The sequence below is a fragment of the Erigeron canadensis genome, chromosome 1 (genome assembly GCF_010389155.1).
Source record: "Erigeron canadensis isolate Cc75 chromosome 1, C_canadensis_v1, whole genome shotgun sequence".
Taxonomy (NCBI): Eukaryota; Viridiplantae; Streptophyta; class Magnoliopsida; order Asterales; family Asteraceae; genus Erigeron; species Erigeron canadensis.
In genome coordinates, this window is record NC_057761.1 from 39,414,004 (window position 1) to 39,431,203 (window position 17,200).

The following is a 17,200-nucleotide window of genomic DNA, read 5'->3' on the forward strand; positions in this document are numbered from 1 at the left end:
CCAACAAAAACCGAAAGAAAAATAGTTTTTTGGATCAATAGAAAGAAACCAAGAAAGAAACGCGGGTTATAGGTGGACCAATAGAAAGAAAACACAAAAGCAAAAAACTATGTAGGAAACCAAGAAAAACCGAACAAAAAATAACCTTAACGAAATCCGATATGGCAAAATCTAAAAAAACACGGGATACAAACGAGACCAATAGAACAACACCACGTGGCACGTGGCACTGTTCATAAGCCTCGCCATTAATATTATAGTAATACGTAAAATACATATATTGATGATGAATTAATTTGGTTATTTTCAGAGAATGTAAATGATGTTTGTCCTTTACATCAAGTTCAATCGACTGTAGCCAACTTGCATTTAAAATTTTTGATTATCAATCAAGATGGATAGGGACACCGGCATTATTAGCGTGTGAGGTGATGGCGGTGATAATAATGTCAATGAAGGGGCGCAAAAGCTTTGGTTATTTACGACTCATTCCTTCTATATATACTATCATAAAATTCACGCAAAATGATTAAGAAGAGAGTTTTTCAACTATTTCATATATTAGATATTTTTCAATGGGTTATGGTGGTTTCAAAGTGTGATATAACTGATTAAGGATCATTAACTTTAGAGAAGAAGTTCACAAACTTTTATCTTTTAGAAGTTCACAACTTTATCTTTTAGATTGACATAAATGGTTAAGATTTAAATATTAAGTTTTAATATTGACTTTTCATTTTAATATAAAGGTTAAGATTCTTTTAACTCTACTGAGAAAATTGTTTTAATTTTAGAGGATCCTAATCCGATATAACTATATAAGAACTCAGGAGTGAATATGAGCCTTAAGGGCTGTATTTAACGTGTATAAAAAAACTTGTATCTTCCATATTAAAAGCCCGTCATCTGATTTTCATGATAAAATATACAAACAATTTATACACCTTAAACACAACCCTAAGATCTGTATTTAGCAAACCGAACAAATTAAACCAACAGTTGTCATAGTTGTGAACTTGTGATATATAATAAACAAATACGAGTAAATGAGTCATTTGACTTGAAGGAAGTGCCGCACGAATGCTGCATTTAAAATTATGAACTAGCTCACTACAGGTGTATTACTCTACTTATAAGCATGATCAACATATTTTTAACTTAATTTATTATCCTAATCCCGATATTAACTTGATATAAGCATGTTATTAGATCAAAACACACACTCAAGGCCAGCTAGCAAATGTGCTATAGTATGGTCACAATGTTATTTCTCAGAAATCATGATCCAATGATGGGTTGTTTCGTAGTGACAAGCATACATTGTGCATAGTTTACTCTTTTCTTTTAAATCGCAAATTTTCATTTTATCAACCTAACAACTGTCACTCCAAATTAGTAATTAACTATCTATGCTCAGGTTGGACCTCATAGAGTGGCGACATCTCTCACATCCTCTTTGGTCCACGAGATCAAAAGTTCATTACCTTGTGCCAAGTTTAACCAAACAAACATTGAGTGAAAGAATGGCGATATTTAGACCAGATCAAATAAAATGTCATGTTTATATATATATATATATATAAAGAGAGAGGAAAGATAATTGTAGTACAACAGTAAAAAGAAAGTACAAAAGTGCAATCTCCAGTTGTTGGATCAAAACTTTGGACGGCTCAGATCTTCCTTCTTCCTCCTTCTCCTTCTCCGGCCAGCAGCTTGCTTCTTCTCCGGCGAGACTGCCGCTGCCAGCCACCACCTTCTTTTTCTTCGGCGAGACAACCACCGCCAGCACCATCATCTCCGACCACCCCAACCACAGTGTCGGCGACGCAGCAAGGGCTTCGCCCATACTGTAGCAAACCGTCACCATCTCTTGGATCACCGCCCATCAAATCCATACGATTCCCATATGCGTCCCTTGACGGTCAACTTAGAACAGATAAGGGTCACTGGCCCGTACCGTATCCACCCGAAAACGAACCTGATTCTCGCCAGAAAGTCGCCGGAGATGTCACCTGATGTGGTGGCGGTAGTTGTTCGCCGGAGAAAAAGGTGGTCGGGGAAGAAGGTTGTACTTTTTGTACTTTTTTTCTCCCTTATACTACAAATAACTCACCCTTATATATATATATATACATATATACATATATAGGGGATGGGAATATAAAGTTGTTAGGTACATAAACTTAGATTCTGGACACTCACATATTACTTTTTTAAACCATAAAAATTATGGGGGCCCGGACATTTATTCATTAAATAATAAAATATTAGTATGTGAGGGGTTCCACACCTAAGCTTAGGTGTCGGACAACCTTATATTCCCTTTTTGGGATAAATTGAGTCCAGCTTAACTTGAGTCTAAAAAAGGTCCATGTAGCTTACACATGTGTAAGTCGTCGTGGCGGTGGTCGCCGTTGCCGAAAAGTCATGGTAGTGGTCGAAGATGATGGTGGTGGTGGTAGGAGATGGTTGGAATTTGAGGAGATGGAAGAAAATCAATGGACTCAAATTGACTCAAAATAAGTTGGACTCATTTTATCTTTTCCATATATGTGTGTGTGTGTTTGTGGGAAAAGTGAAGGTAGTGTTGTTAGGCACTTAAGTTGGATGAAATCAATCCATAAATGTATAATGAATAAATAATGTGCTCATGTTTTTTATAGATTAAAAAATTAGCATGTGAAAGGCTAGTTTTGTAGTGTTGATCACAAAGTTGTGAATCGATCAGTACTTCTTAGTAGATCCTAAACCATCATGCCAAATTCGAATAATGCAACCAACTTATCATTGGAGATATATTTCCATCCCTTTAAGTTCATAACATTTGCTCATCTTTAATTAGTAGTAAGTAAATATGATATGATGGTCGATGGCTACACCAATTTACAAACATAATCATACATATGGGCTTATAAATTGCGTATATATAGTACTATACGTATGTACATACGATCTCCTTCATTCCTCTCTTGGAATCCATCTACTCCACCACATGCTCTTTCTTCTTTGGTTAAGCTCATCCATGCTCTCGTTCAGTGTTTTCAAAATCTTTCTTTGAAGCCGAAGAGCTGAGGCAAGAGCATTTCTCTGTGCATTTGCCTTCTTTGGTGGCCGTATTTCCTACATTCATATAATAACACAAGTCATTTGATAGTTGATTTCCACAATGTCAATGCTAGTTGGGCAGATTGGGCAACGGGTTAAAACATGCAAAAAGAGAACATGTCAGCACAGGGCCAGGGTGGATTAACCCAAGCACTTTTTGCCAGGATATAAAAAGAGAACATATAAACGTGTCAACTATGATCATGAAAACTATTGTTTCTTTTTCTACGTTTTTTCTATGGCAAATGATTTTGAAGGTTTTGTGCATTAACAATACTCTTCGGGGACGTATGATCTGATCAGTTTCCTTTTAATTTTTCCTGTTGACTAGTTAAAGATAAAACATAACCTGAATCGACTCATTAATAACTAAAAGGGTTGAAGTTGCCTGGGTAAATAAAACATACTCTAAGTTCCTGAAGTCCTGCTTCTGTGAATCCACCGTCTTTCTTTGTACCTGATCGGGCCATCAGCGCAATGATCCAATTAGCAGCTTCACTGTAATCCTGTTGTGTGGCTCGAAAATATTGCAGTCTAAGATTTTGCATAATTGACAGAGCAAGAAGACCTTCTTTATCAAAATATGGATGGGCTAAAGCTGTTTTGGCACTGGTTCTTTGTCGGGCTTTGTAACGGACCATAGAAGTTAAAAGCTCCCATCCAATACCACCATCTAAATCTAACAACTCAAATCCTTTACGAAGCTCAGCATTTGCACGAGGCTCGACGCTTTTTCTCCATGCAATGAGGTCATAATCACATCTCTTCAGTTGACGGTTGAATTGTATGAGACCACTGTCTGACCGGAAAGAAGGGAATGCCTAATGGAAAAAGATAGCATTAATCACAAATCTTGTTCTACATCTAAATAAAATGACCCAAAAAGTCAAAAGCAATGGCACAACTCAGGCTGATAAGAACTTACCATTTGTAGTAGTATGAGACCGGTGCTGTAAATGTCAAATCGATCTGGGAGGTTCAACTGTTCATGGATGTTCATTATGAGAATTAACATTCTTAAAATCCTAGCAAGTACTAACTAGTAGGTACCATAGGTGGCAAAACAGGCGGGTTTGACCCCGTTAAAGGTTTAACATCACCCATAACCCATTCATTAGTAAACTGGTCTCTACCAGGTACCAGCTATCGTACCTGCCATAAAACCGGAGAAAGAGCAGCAGCAACGGGAGCTGATGGTGCAGACGGTGTTTGTGTGCTCATGATGTACTGTTCAGGTGCTGCATATCTGAAATTTTTTGATCTAACTTGTTACCAAACGGCTTTATAGATTTGGGATCCACTCTTTTTTTCATAAAGGAGGATCAACCATCACATACTCACATAGTTTTACAGTTCACTTAAATTCTAAAGGGAAACATTAGATGGCGGAAACAAACTAGATTCAATCCTTAATACCTTGGATCTAAAAGAAACTCTTTTGGGATATAATTGATGCCCACTCTTAAATCTGCAGCAGCTCCCAAATCGATGATCTTGAACGTGCGAGACTCTGCTTAAGGAACGAGTGAATACATATTTCTTTGAAGTAGAAAATTAGAAATTAGTGAAAGTTGAATTTGAAAATATTATATATGTGGTGTGCCATACCTTCTGAGAAAATAATATTTTGTGGTTTGATATCTCTATGAACAATCCCTGTTGAGTGAAGACCATCTAATGCAAACAAGAGTTGCCTGAGGATAGTTTGTATGATTCTGTTCTCTCTTTCCAATCCTTTTGGCAAGTCTTGGACTTCCTTGAGTATCATTGATTCAACCTATATACATAGTAGCAGGAAGTACGTATTCTTTATCTTCGCAAGTTACATTATAAACATGCAAATAGAAAATGATAACTTAAAAGTCAATAACTGAAATGCATAAGATTATCTCTATATCATGTATGGATTACTTTATCTGTCGGCTTATAGTTACTGTCCTGCCTATCCAATTAGCCGATGAATTGCCTATCTCATAACTCTAGAGTTGCTATCATTTCGCACAAATTAAGCCTACATTTCATAGCACCCAACGACATCAAATGACTAGTCTTAGGATCCCCTATATATCTTTCACTAAACAAGTATGAACTAAGATCCAAATCTGAATCGATATTAACTCAAGAGGTCAATACGAAAACACTATCTATTCCAGCATACAGACTGTATTGGCTGTAGATACAATAAAGAAATACATATAAGTTATCTTGAGATAAGTTACCAACATTATAAGGAAACTCTTTACTCTGAATCAAATCTGCAAGTGTAGATTCCCCTTCAAACCTCCAAATAAGCCAATACTCATCTCTTTTCTTTGGAGAACTCTACAAAATACACTCAAAACTGGTAAGTATTTATAATATACGTTCTAAATCTAAATAAAGAAATCTATATAGGCTAAAAATACCTCAAGAAAGCCATACACGAAATCGGCACAACTATTAGCACAAGCCCTTCTCACACGCTCGTTCATCCATATCTCAACCGCACCATATTCTGTTGCCTTTTTAAGTACTAAATCGCCTTCCTTTTAGCAATTACCAGAAAAAGCATATCACTAGTTACAGTCATTTTCAATCTAAGCATTGGCTATTCCAGAATTAAGGATGTATTCTATTATCAAGTAGAGCTCTAAAATGACATGCATATATACAAGTTAAGATCATAAACAAGTCGAATTTCCAAAGAAAAAAGGACTATGTTTCATATACGAATTCCATTAACACACATTCGGTACCTTTGAAGATAGTTTCTTATTAGCCCAAGAAACTCGATAAACAACACCAAAAGCTCCCTCACCCAACTTCTTTCCCAACACAAAATCATCCTGTTTTCATCACAAAAACACCCAAATCAATAAACCAACAGTTCAAACAAATACCTATATTCATCCACAATTCCCCACAAAAAAAAATACATACATATATATATATATTATATACAACCAAAAATATCTAACCTTTTTGTAAGTTGGTCTAAACAGTCTTTCAACAAAAGCAAGAACAAACATATCCCAAAAACCAGGGGCAACACCAGGAGTAGCCCAAAGATAAGAAAGTGTACTCAAAGCCAATACAGCACCAGGAATAGTAAGTGTCAAAGCATTTGATCTTGGTAATGTGCTTCTGTATATCATATCTCCACACTCCATAACTGTACATGGAAGTCCAACTCCAACCCCTAAAAACACATTATTTACAAAATCTACCACCCCACCACTTGCCACCACCACACTTGGTTTCAAGATTGTGAATCTTGGCCCATTTGAGTTGGGTTCTTGTAAAGTTTTGAACTTTAACTTTTTTCCTGTAAATGGTGATTGTGGTAATGAATTTGGAGAACTGGGTTTTGCATAATAACCACTTCCTGCTAATCCTATTCCTGCAGTTGTTGTTGCCATATTAGTAGTGACTATATGTACATACATATTTATTTACATCTATATGTAATATGTTTCAGCTTGATCTTGCTTGAATTTGGACCTTTTACAAAACATAGGATAAACTACACAATGAGTTTTTATTTTATTTTTTTATTGGGAAATTATTATTATTATTTTTTTCAGGTAATATTGGTGGAGGGAATTGAGTTGAGTGGATGGAATAACAAGGGCCACAAATGACATGTGGAGTTGCTATCATGTTTATGGGCTTTCAAGGTCTTGTTTGATGAAACTACCCGTTTTAGTAATGGACCATCTTTTTTGGACTGGGTCAAACACAAGATTGGGTTGAAGAAGCTGAATTGGTATCGGCCCAGTAAGATGTCCCAAGGCCGAATCATTTTACACACTTCGTATATTCTCGTATTTCTTTATTTAATACTCATAATCCTCATTCGTCTTGATCGAACCTAACAAGGCACTTTAAGGATTTTTGGACGAGGTATTCTATTCTATATGCCACAAAAATGGAACTTATTAACATAATTGGAGAATTGATAAAAAAAAATCTTATCTAGTTTGTTAAATTGTATCTCCTTCTCTTAAAGAGGAGATTGACCGCTTAGGTCACAAAAAAGGACGTGTCAAGCAATGAATTATGTTAGAGCTTTTTTGATGATCATCTAATGACGAAATTGGTGTGTATTTATTAGTGTTTATACTGTGTGAGAAATTGCTTTTTGTATGATTATACGTTATACGTATTTATATTGAAAGAATACCTGGATCTATTGTGTGGGAATATGTGTTTGCAGGGAGGGAGGGAGAGGAGGATTTTAAATTTTGAATAAATCTTTCATGTGTGGGAATATGTGTTTGAAGGGAGAGAGAAAGATTTTTAAATTTTGAATAAGTCTGTGTGTGAGACAAATGTGATTTATCAAAGGTTTGTAGAGAAAGAGAAAACAGGATCTTATCTTTATTTTTCTTTTCTCTCCTCTTTCTCTTTGTTCCTCCGATTATTCATCTTCCACATATTTCTTCAAAAGGTTTATTTATTTTATAAATCACCACACTAAGTTTTGTTTTGTATCATTTGATTATATTTTATTAATGTTTTGTATCAAATTTATCAAGACCTAATTATATGTATTAATGTTTATTTACTTATTCTTTTCTTTTTTCACAAATCTGATATCTGATTGTTTATCAAGGTGAAAAAGCTATTGTGTTTTATATAACGATGAATGATGATGATTATTGAAAAATGGGCTATGATGATGATATAAATATCTGTATGGATTGTTTATGTAAATCTGAGTATCTTGATTCTTGGGTGATGACCGGGGTGTGATTTCACCCGTATCTTGGCGGGGCAACTCGAAAGGTATTTGATTATGCAATCGGTGTTTGCAGCCATGGTGGTGTCTGACCCTCTTTTATCTGACTTACATAACCTATAGAGCTGAGCCTTCTTTTTTTTATTCAATCATGCCATAAATTTCAGTTTGCTTTTTAGAAACAATGTTTATAATGTCTTTTTTTCTTACTGGAAAAGTAGTTGGATGTACACAATTATGTGGTAATGTGGTCTCTTTTGTTTTTTATATATTAAATTCGATGTTTGATGATAAAAATCTCAATGGCAGCTGCTTCCATGGAATCATCATCACTAGATCCCGTTTGTAAGGTTTATTTATCAAAGTTTTAAGAGTACTAGAAAACTGGCTCACAAAAGCTAATATTTCGCTGATAGTTATATTGCATATAACGTGTTCGATGAAATGTCTAAAAGAAATTTGGGGTTATTTATTAATATATTTGGAACTTTGATGTTTTATACAAATTTTTGTGGTCATTATGAGGCAGATTTTGTGCTATTTTGAGGTTGTTTTGTGCAGCTTTTGAGGTTGTTTTGATGCTGATTTTGCTGTTGTTTTGGGCAGATATGGAGGCTGTTTTCAAGCTATCTTGCTGCCGTTTTGGCTGCTCTAAATGTTAATGTAATTGTTGGGTTTAATGATATACATATGTAGAAGTCCTTGAGTAACTTTGTCAATACTCATTAGTGCTACCTTTGCTTATATATTTCGTTATTGACTTGATCAGGTTGACGACACAATCTAAATACACATTCAGAGAAATGTATGGACAGAAGTCGCCTTTTGCTAAATATTTGAAAGACCTTCAAGTTTGTGTCTTGAGTTTGTTGATTGAAGGGGTTAAATCTGTTGGAGTTCTTGATCAGGTACTACCTTTGTAAGTTTGTTAAACAACTAATGTTTTAGTACTTGAACAGCATACTACCTTTGTAATTTTGTTACTAGCTTTTTTAAAATCAAAACTGGCCCACAAAAGCTAATCTTTCGTTGTTTGTTGAATTGCAACGATCAAATTGCGTAATGAGTTCGTCTCTGATGATTAGCCCTGTTACCGATATGCACTTTTATGCTACCATTCAATTCAGTTAACTTTGTTCTTTTCCTATTTTAGGAATCACTTAAAGAGAGAGATGGATTTCTCTGAAAGCTACTAATTGAATTCGTTACATTTATGTACAGATCATAAAGAGAGACACATTAAATGTTCATGTTCACTTCATACTGTGCTTCGCCTAATTTTAAAAGGTATTGATTCTTTTATTGAAGATTGTGAATTTAGAGGCTATTTTTAGCTCTAGAACAAGACTGCATTACTGATTAAGTTTTTGTTTGGTTGTGACAACCGTCACCTGAGCGTACTTCCTGAAACACTTTCCGGTCATTTTGGTTCGTTTGGTTTATGTACGTCATTAGTCTTTAAGACTTTATCGTGGAATAAATGAATTTATGTTTGATTCGGGCTTTATGAGCATCTAGACTTTATAAAAATTTTACGTGGACTCGAGAACAGAGGGATTACTAGTTGTCTTGTGGAAATGCCAAATTTAGTAAAAAATAGTAAAAATTAAATCAATTAAAGATTTAATAAGTAAAAATATACATGTTTATATCCGTTAGAAAGCTATTAAAAAGTTACGTTTAAATTTGACGACAAAATAAATTTACGGGTCATGAGTCTTCTTGAATTGTCGAGTCAAATGAGGTTTTAGAAGGGTCAAATGTTGGTCAAAATTCGGTCAAGGGGTGGAAAGGGTGAACAAAACCCTAATTTTCTTAACCTAAATCCTCATTTCTCCCAAAACTCACCCTCACTTCTCTCTCTCTCTCTCTATTATAGCCGCCCCCTTCACTCTTCTCTCCCTCTAAATCGGATCTCCACCATCAACCACCATCCGGCCGCCACTAAATCACCATCAACCATCATCAATCATCATTTTCTTCTTTATTTTCTTTAAGATTTTGGTTGGTTAGGTAGATCATATGTTTGTATATATGTATATATAAAGATCCGTTTTTTTCAAGGTTTACACCTATATATATATATATATTTTCGGTTATATATATATTTGTACATATATAGATCCAAGTTTTTTTTGACTAAAATTATACATATATATAAAAGTCGGTTTTGGGTATGTATATGTGTATATATGGATCGATTTATATTATGTATTTATGGTTAAAATCGGTTATGGATGTATGAAATAAAAAGATCCGAAATCTTTCTTAACAAAAACTTATTTTTGGTTGTATATGAGTATACGTATATGTATATATATATGCGAAATTCTTAGATCCGGAATGTTTGGCTCCGAAGTCCTTTGAATCTTCTTGAATCCGAAAACCTTGAACCGAAATCCTTTAAATCCGGGATCTTGAATCCGAAATCTTTTGAATCCGAAAAGTTTTGATCTTAAATCTATGTTCTTGTCAAGATTTGATGTAATCTTGTATTTTCGGTTCAAATATAAATACATAAGTCGAATTATTGTTAAAAACGTGAATATATATATGCGACTTCGGGTTGTTTTGGCTAGATCTACCATGGATCCGAGTTGTTTTAGTAATTTTTGGTCTTGAAATTGGTTATGGTTCATCTTAGTGACCGGAATCTCGATTTTCATTTCGGTCAGTGCCGGTCAACACCGGTCAACACCGGTCAAACTTGGTCAAACCGGCCAGAAATGTTTTTGATTCAAAAATTTGATTTGGGTTGTACCTTTGGTGTTTAGATCTTGATTTTTCGGTTCGGTCAACCGTCGGTCAAACTGTTGGTCAAACTTGGTCAACGGCGGCTTAATGATAAAGATTAGGATTTGGGTATTATTTTGGTATTTTAGTCAAAAATTTAAAGTTTTTAAACAAAGTTAAATTGTATTTTAATTAATTGATCTATATTTAAAATTAAATCCCAAATTTTTATAATAATGAAATTAATATGGATATATATATATATTTATATATAAATATATTAAAAGACTAATTTAAGTAGATATATATGTATATATACAAGAATTGAATTGATATCATATGTATATATATATATATAAATATAAGGATAAAAATCTAATATGGACATATGACTAAATATATATATATATATATTAAAAAGACTTTGTAAGGACTATATAAATTATACATTTGTATAATAATTATCAATGACTCATCGGACTTAACATATTTTATGATGACATTCCATATAAATAGTTGACGAGATCTAAACATAAGACGTGACATTATTATTGGACAATTTATAAGGACAACAAGACTATTATATATATTAAGATATTGACGATACATAATGGCATTTTCTAAGACACTAGTATAGGACATACACGAGTACAATTAAATCCAAGTTCTTACTGGGTGACTTGTGGACAATGTAGGACTTTTGGACAGATAGTGAGCTTGTTTCAGTGTTTCTGACAGTTCGTGTTCCTGTTCGTTGATATAGGATATTTATACATGAGCTGCTTTCAAGTGAGTTCCGTAGCCCCTCTTTTTACATGATTTGGGGTGGAAAGTATACTTGTTCTTTTAAAACAGTTTTGTCGACTTCTGTTTATGTTCAGTATCGAGCCTGTGCATATAGAGTTACTTATGCCATTTGACGTGCTTCTGTTTTGTGTATGTACGTGATTATGTGGTGGTTGTTGTGCTTAATGACGTGCTTAATTGACGTGCTTTTTGTGTGTATTGGAGACTTGAGACTTTGAGACTTTGGACTAAGGCTGGTACCGTAAGGCCGGAATTTGAGACATTGAGACATTTGGACTTATTATGGCGTAACTCTGCTCGTTATATATTGAACTATTACGTGTTTAGACTTAAAAGAATCGACAAAAGACTTATTTCTTTTATTAGACTTTTGACATAAAACCTACGAACTCACCAACCTTTCTGTTGACACATTTTAGTATACTTTTCAGGTACTCAGGCTAATCAAGGGTAAGGACTGCTATGCTAGGCTGGACTTCGGAGATTAGTACTCCTTATTAATTGTCAGACTTTAAGGCTGCATGCCTTGGATTATTTCTATGGACTTGGTTGTAATAAGCTATTTTGGCACTGTTATGACTTTGAACTCATGTTTTTATAGAATATATTTATTATATTCTATTTCATTTAGCAGTATCTATGTAATTCCAGGTCGTGCTGTACTTTTCATGACACCTCATGTTTCCGCCAACGGTGGGGTGTTACATTGGTTGACTGTGATGTTCATGAAACGATTGCTTAAATTGATGCTCAAGGAGAGGGAGAACACAAAGAAAGTCAGAAGTTACTCCTTGCAATGGAGTCCTTCAAAGAAGGGATGATGGAAAATGGATCCTTAAGCTCAAAAGTCTAAATTTGAAACTCATGTGACAGGGTTGTACATACAATAATAGATCTATATGCATCTTCATGAAGGAAATAACAATGTAAGTATGTGGTTTAAGTGTTCTTCTAATTTTGAGTATTTAATTTGATTGAAAGCTTGAATTAGAAAATTAAGTTTTCTTATCAATATTAGGGTAATTTACTTCGGTTATGTTCATCATTTTTAACTCCAAGTTTTGAAATCTATGTATATTTTAGAGTCTTTATATATAAAGTTTCATAATTTGTGTGTGTTTTTTGTAATCTATGTATGATTTTTCTTTGTTCATATTCCTTGCAAGCTGCCATTTTGGGTTCATCCATATCTCTTTCAAATCGGATTATGAGATCATGACATTATGTATTCGGTAGGTTTTTTTGGTGTTTCTACTATGTCTGAAATATATGTGTATAGATATATATAGTGATATATGTGAGTACGTATATGGTTACAGAGAAAGGACTTATACACCTATATGGATAAGTTATATGCATTTATCGTAACTTATGTATAGCTTTTCTATTAGAATAGTTTTCTTTTTGAATCTGCAGAAAGGTGGACTGCAACTGAAGAATTGTTTCACTTAACTTCGATTTTGAATTATAAACAATCATCACAGTGGCGGTTGTACTTGAAGAAAAGAATGTTAGTTTTTTTTCTTAGTACCATCACCTTTGTCACTTTTTCATGAGTTATTCGTTTTTTTGTATTTCTTATCTGTCGTCTTTTTTTTAGATGTAGCCTGGAGTGCCATAAGTTATTGCAAACTTATTGGTCAGTTTTTCGTATTTTTATTTTGTGTTATATTGCTTTCATATCTTTATTTTAAAATAGGGTTTATCAAATATTATTATATGGAAAATGATGTGATGGATTATTGGTTTGGGTTGGGGTGGATTAATTTTGGTGTAAGAATGTTGACTGCAGTTGTAGTTTCATATTGTTGCAGGTTTGACATTAGAAAGTTAAAGACAGGTGCGTGTATGGAAAATGGATATCGTAGAGTTTATGGCTGGACTATATTAGATTATTTTAAAGGAGCTAATGTTCAAGCACTAACTGTTTTTGGTGAACCTGATGATAAATGGTTTGTTATGTTCGTGAATAGACTTGGTGAATGGGTGATGGGTCAGGTTAGAATGATTAAGGGCAATAGACTTGGTGACAAGTTTCTTTTTTTGATGGTCACATGGTTCGAGCCTTGCAGGTATATATACACTCTCTTGATATGTAGAAGTTTATAACTTCTACATACAGTTAACAAATACTGTTAAACTAATGCTCTGCATTCCCATGCTACTAGCTTTGGTGGATCAAACACCCTTACTACATGTTTTTTAACATATATTTATGATAACTTTAATTAGCGCAATTCAAGTTTAACAATTCATGTCTGTTTGTAATAAAGTATGAGCAGGCAGATTCAAACCTGTTTTTGTCTTGGTCGTTCTGTCTTTTTCGACATTATTTTTTATATCAAGTTTTAGCTATCAAGTAGACTGAATGACTACTTAAATCCCCAAAACTTATCCTGTTGTCGCTTCATACCCTAAATAGTATATCATACTTATTATGTTTCTGAGTTATAATAAAAGTAGCCCAGTGGATGGCATCGGAAGTCGTAAAGGATGAGCTCAAATGAGAAATTGGATGTGTATAGATTTGGTTGTTTTGTCAGAGCTTGCTACTTTGCAGATGACTTGGAGTAATCTAAATGCTAATCAGGTATACGCCTTTGATTAGTCTTTGATGGTAGAGGCTGACCAATCTTTTTATAAATTGATTAATGTAGGATATATTTTAACTTTAAAATGTCAAATGGGTACAATAGAAAAAATAGTCTAAAAAGAAACAGGTCCAAAGGTTCCTCAAGGGCATCTATAGTGCATATAGTCTTATGAATCGTTTTTATTTTATAGCATCGAATTACTATTGAAATATTATATATTATGGTGTATATATTTAGGTAATCTTAAAACTGGTCATTCTGCTGGGTCAAAACCGTATTGGGGTCCGAGGTTGCTAATGATTAAAGTAGGGGGTTGAATCGGCCTGACCCAGCTTGGTCTTGATCTGCCTCATTTGATCCTTTTTGTAGTTCACCCAAAATAGTTTGTTCTGCTACACAACCAAACTGCCCGTTTTGCCCCGTATGATAAGTTTGATACCACCATGCTGGTCGTGATTCTTTTATACAAATCAAATTACCTTTTACCTACCAAAATGGGCTGTCTAAACGGCTATACTTACTAAAACGAACCGAGAATACTATAGTTGGATATAGATTGTTAATGTTTTATTTGGTTTTGATAGGCGACAACAATATTTAAGTTGCAGCATAACACAAAAGGCTTTATTTTGACCACATTCATGGATGGGATATTAAGCCAGTGAGATTTCAGCTCTCAACTTCAGATGGCCAACTAGCAATATCTCAATGCTACTTGACCTCGCCTGGCATGTTTTAAGCTGGTTGGTACACACTTCTATATGATAGTTGCTATTTTCTTGATATGATCTTATAGGTCGGTTACTGTTTTGATGATAAAAGATGAAGTTATATTACAGTGTTTAACATTGTGGGCAAAGAGAGAATATTTATAATGTGCAGGTTTGACTATATTGAGTCAAAGGAAGAAAATAGCTATGTTTAGTTCAAACGGTAATTTTACGGTGGTTTTTCTTATTGGTTATGGTAAACGATGTTCATTTGAACAATGGGAAATAGAATATAGATGGTTGGGCACATATATGGTCTTTGCAAATGAGGGATTTTATCTATTTCAGTGACAAGATGTTAACCTTAGCATTTGAATTTGGTGTTTTACAAAGACTAATATATGTCAATTATTTTATAACATAAACTAACTTAGAGTTTTTTTCCAAATTAGTGTAGTGGAAAAAATTATTTACCAAATTAGTATAGTTTTAAAAATATTTACTATTTTGGGTTGGAACTTAAGTTAACAATTTTTTTCATTAAGTTTAAAACTAATTTAACATTACTTTACCCGCTATTGTGTTTTTATTCAACTTATATAAAAATAACAATAGCAGTAATTGGTTTTCTTACAACTTATACGCATGTAATGATTGTCAAAAAAAATTTTATGTGTTTTGGAAAAAAAAAAACAATTGAAACTTTTGGTCAGAATGAACTTAATATTTTTTTTTTTAATTTGTAAATTTAACGCTTGAACTAAATAATTTTGTAATGAGATTCAAAAACGTTATTAAAATTACATATATACAAAAATATAAATACGAGTAACACTTACACTTTTGGTTAAAAAGGAAATGAATAATCTGGACTTTTGGTTAAAATGAAATGAATAATCTGGTAATCGGATTCAAGAATACTACCATAACCATCCAACTTTCAAATACCGCTACAAAATTTTAATTTTTAGAAAACCATTTATTATTAAAATTGGCTAAATGGGTCGGCATGGGTAACCCTCAAAATCTTATGCAAAGTTTATCTTTTATGATTTAGTGTCTAAAATATAACTACAAAGTCATCTTATTTCGGTAACAAATCAAATTTTAAAAAAGATATTTAAAGAGTTTACTTATTAGTTATAAAAAATATAATAATTGACGAAGGTTATAAAAAGATAATATAAAAATAATAGTTTGTGAAAAAGATTATTTAGAAAGTTTACTCATTAGTTATTTTTAGTATTTTTAAATTTCAAAGTTTTAATCAATTTCATATAATAAAATATAATGTAAGATGATTGGTGGAGGTTATAAAAAAATAATTGTTTGTAAAAATTAATGTATAATGATGTAATACCATAATACTATATAATGTTAAATTAAATTTTAAACCAAAATGGTAAATATTTTTAAAAACTTACTAATTTGGTAAATAAAATTCTCCATTACACTATTTTAGAAAAAAACTCAACTAACTTATACATAATATCGTATAAACACCATACAATATTTGAGGCTTAAACAACTTTACTCATGAAGATTGAACCTTTTTTAGAACTCAAATGATAAGTGCTTTTAATGCCTTTTTGTGAGATGCATTTTGCAGGAATAGGGAGTGAATATAACTGCCAATTCACTACACCCTTGAATCATAAGAACAAATCTTATAAGTTGTGGGTGGCTTCATGTGTAAGTCTTAAGACTCAACCTTTTTTATGATATTATTTTTATTGTTTGATCAAAAAATTATAGGCACAAAACTGTGTTTAAATGAACTTTTGCGATTTATTTATGTTGATGATCTTTTTCCTCTGTTGATACAGCTTTCTTTATAAAAACACTCTAGAGATTCCCGAAGGACATTCCACAAATTTGTTAGTTCCATCTTTGTTTTCTTTTATCGTTTCTACTTTGATTAAAGATGACTAAATGCTAATAATGAATGGTGTTTTTTGCAAATGCAGGGCCTGCAACAACATCCTATGTACCATTGAACCCACAATTTAAGGGTGTTGGTGGCAGTATAGTAGTTTGCTAATAATAGAAACTCAACTAATCTAACAAAAAATGTCTAAACCACCACAATTTTTATAAAAAAGCTATTTGCCGTGTTTGATGATAACATACATGTTTTGAATTAGCAAATATTGATGTGATTGGTGGTGACAGACCTTTGTAGCAACACCATTTTGGAAGAAGATTATAATTACGAATAGAGCTTTGTTTTGTGTGTGGTCTTATGTCACAATATCTCAATATATTATGCTCCTCCCATACATATATTTTACAAGTTAATGATGTTCGGCCTTGAATTTTTGTGAGAAAACATCGTAGATATATTGAGGTATCATACCAAAGAGGAGTGGATTGGCATCTCTAAAAATGGTCTTTTTGTGGAATTGCAACTTTTAAATACTCTTTTTTTTAGATATATATACATATGTAACATTAAATTAGAACAAAAATTTTTTATATAAAAAAATAAAATTATAATGAATTTTAAAAAACCCGCGTTTCACATAGACTTT

General features: G+C 33.0%; 1 protein-coding gene and 1 long non-coding RNA gene across 2 annotated transcripts; one reads left to right on the top strand and one right to left on the bottom strand.

Annotated features, from left to right (window-relative positions):
* Nucleotides 1-2,768: 2,768 nt before the first annotated feature.
* Nucleotides 2,769-6,624, bottom strand: LOC122603817 (serine/threonine-protein kinase STN7, chloroplastic). Its single transcript, XM_043776640.1, has 10 exons — nt 6,063-6,624; nt 5,841-5,930; nt 5,511-5,630; nt 5,329-5,427; nt 4,714-4,882; nt 4,522-4,615; nt 4,258-4,351; nt 4,031-4,087; nt 3,513-3,926; nt 2,769-3,120 (listed from the first exon to the last, which is right to left on the bottom strand). Exons 1-10 carry the CDS (start codon nt 6,528-6,530, stop codon nt 2,959-2,961), a joined length of 1,767 nt encoding a protein of 588 aa, XP_043632575.1. The 5' UTR covers nt 6,531-6,624; the 3' UTR covers nt 2,769-2,958.
* A 7,135-nt stretch (nt 6,625-13,759) lies between these two features.
* On the top strand, nt 13,760-16,903 carry LOC122595666. The gene is made up of 5 exons (XR_006323276.1): nt 13,760-13,955; nt 14,544-14,702; nt 16,279-16,361; nt 16,496-16,546; nt 16,637-16,903. It is a non-coding gene; the product is annotated as an uncharacterized LOC122595666 (long non-coding RNA).
* The last annotated feature ends 297 nt before the right edge of the window (nt 16,904-17,200 follow it).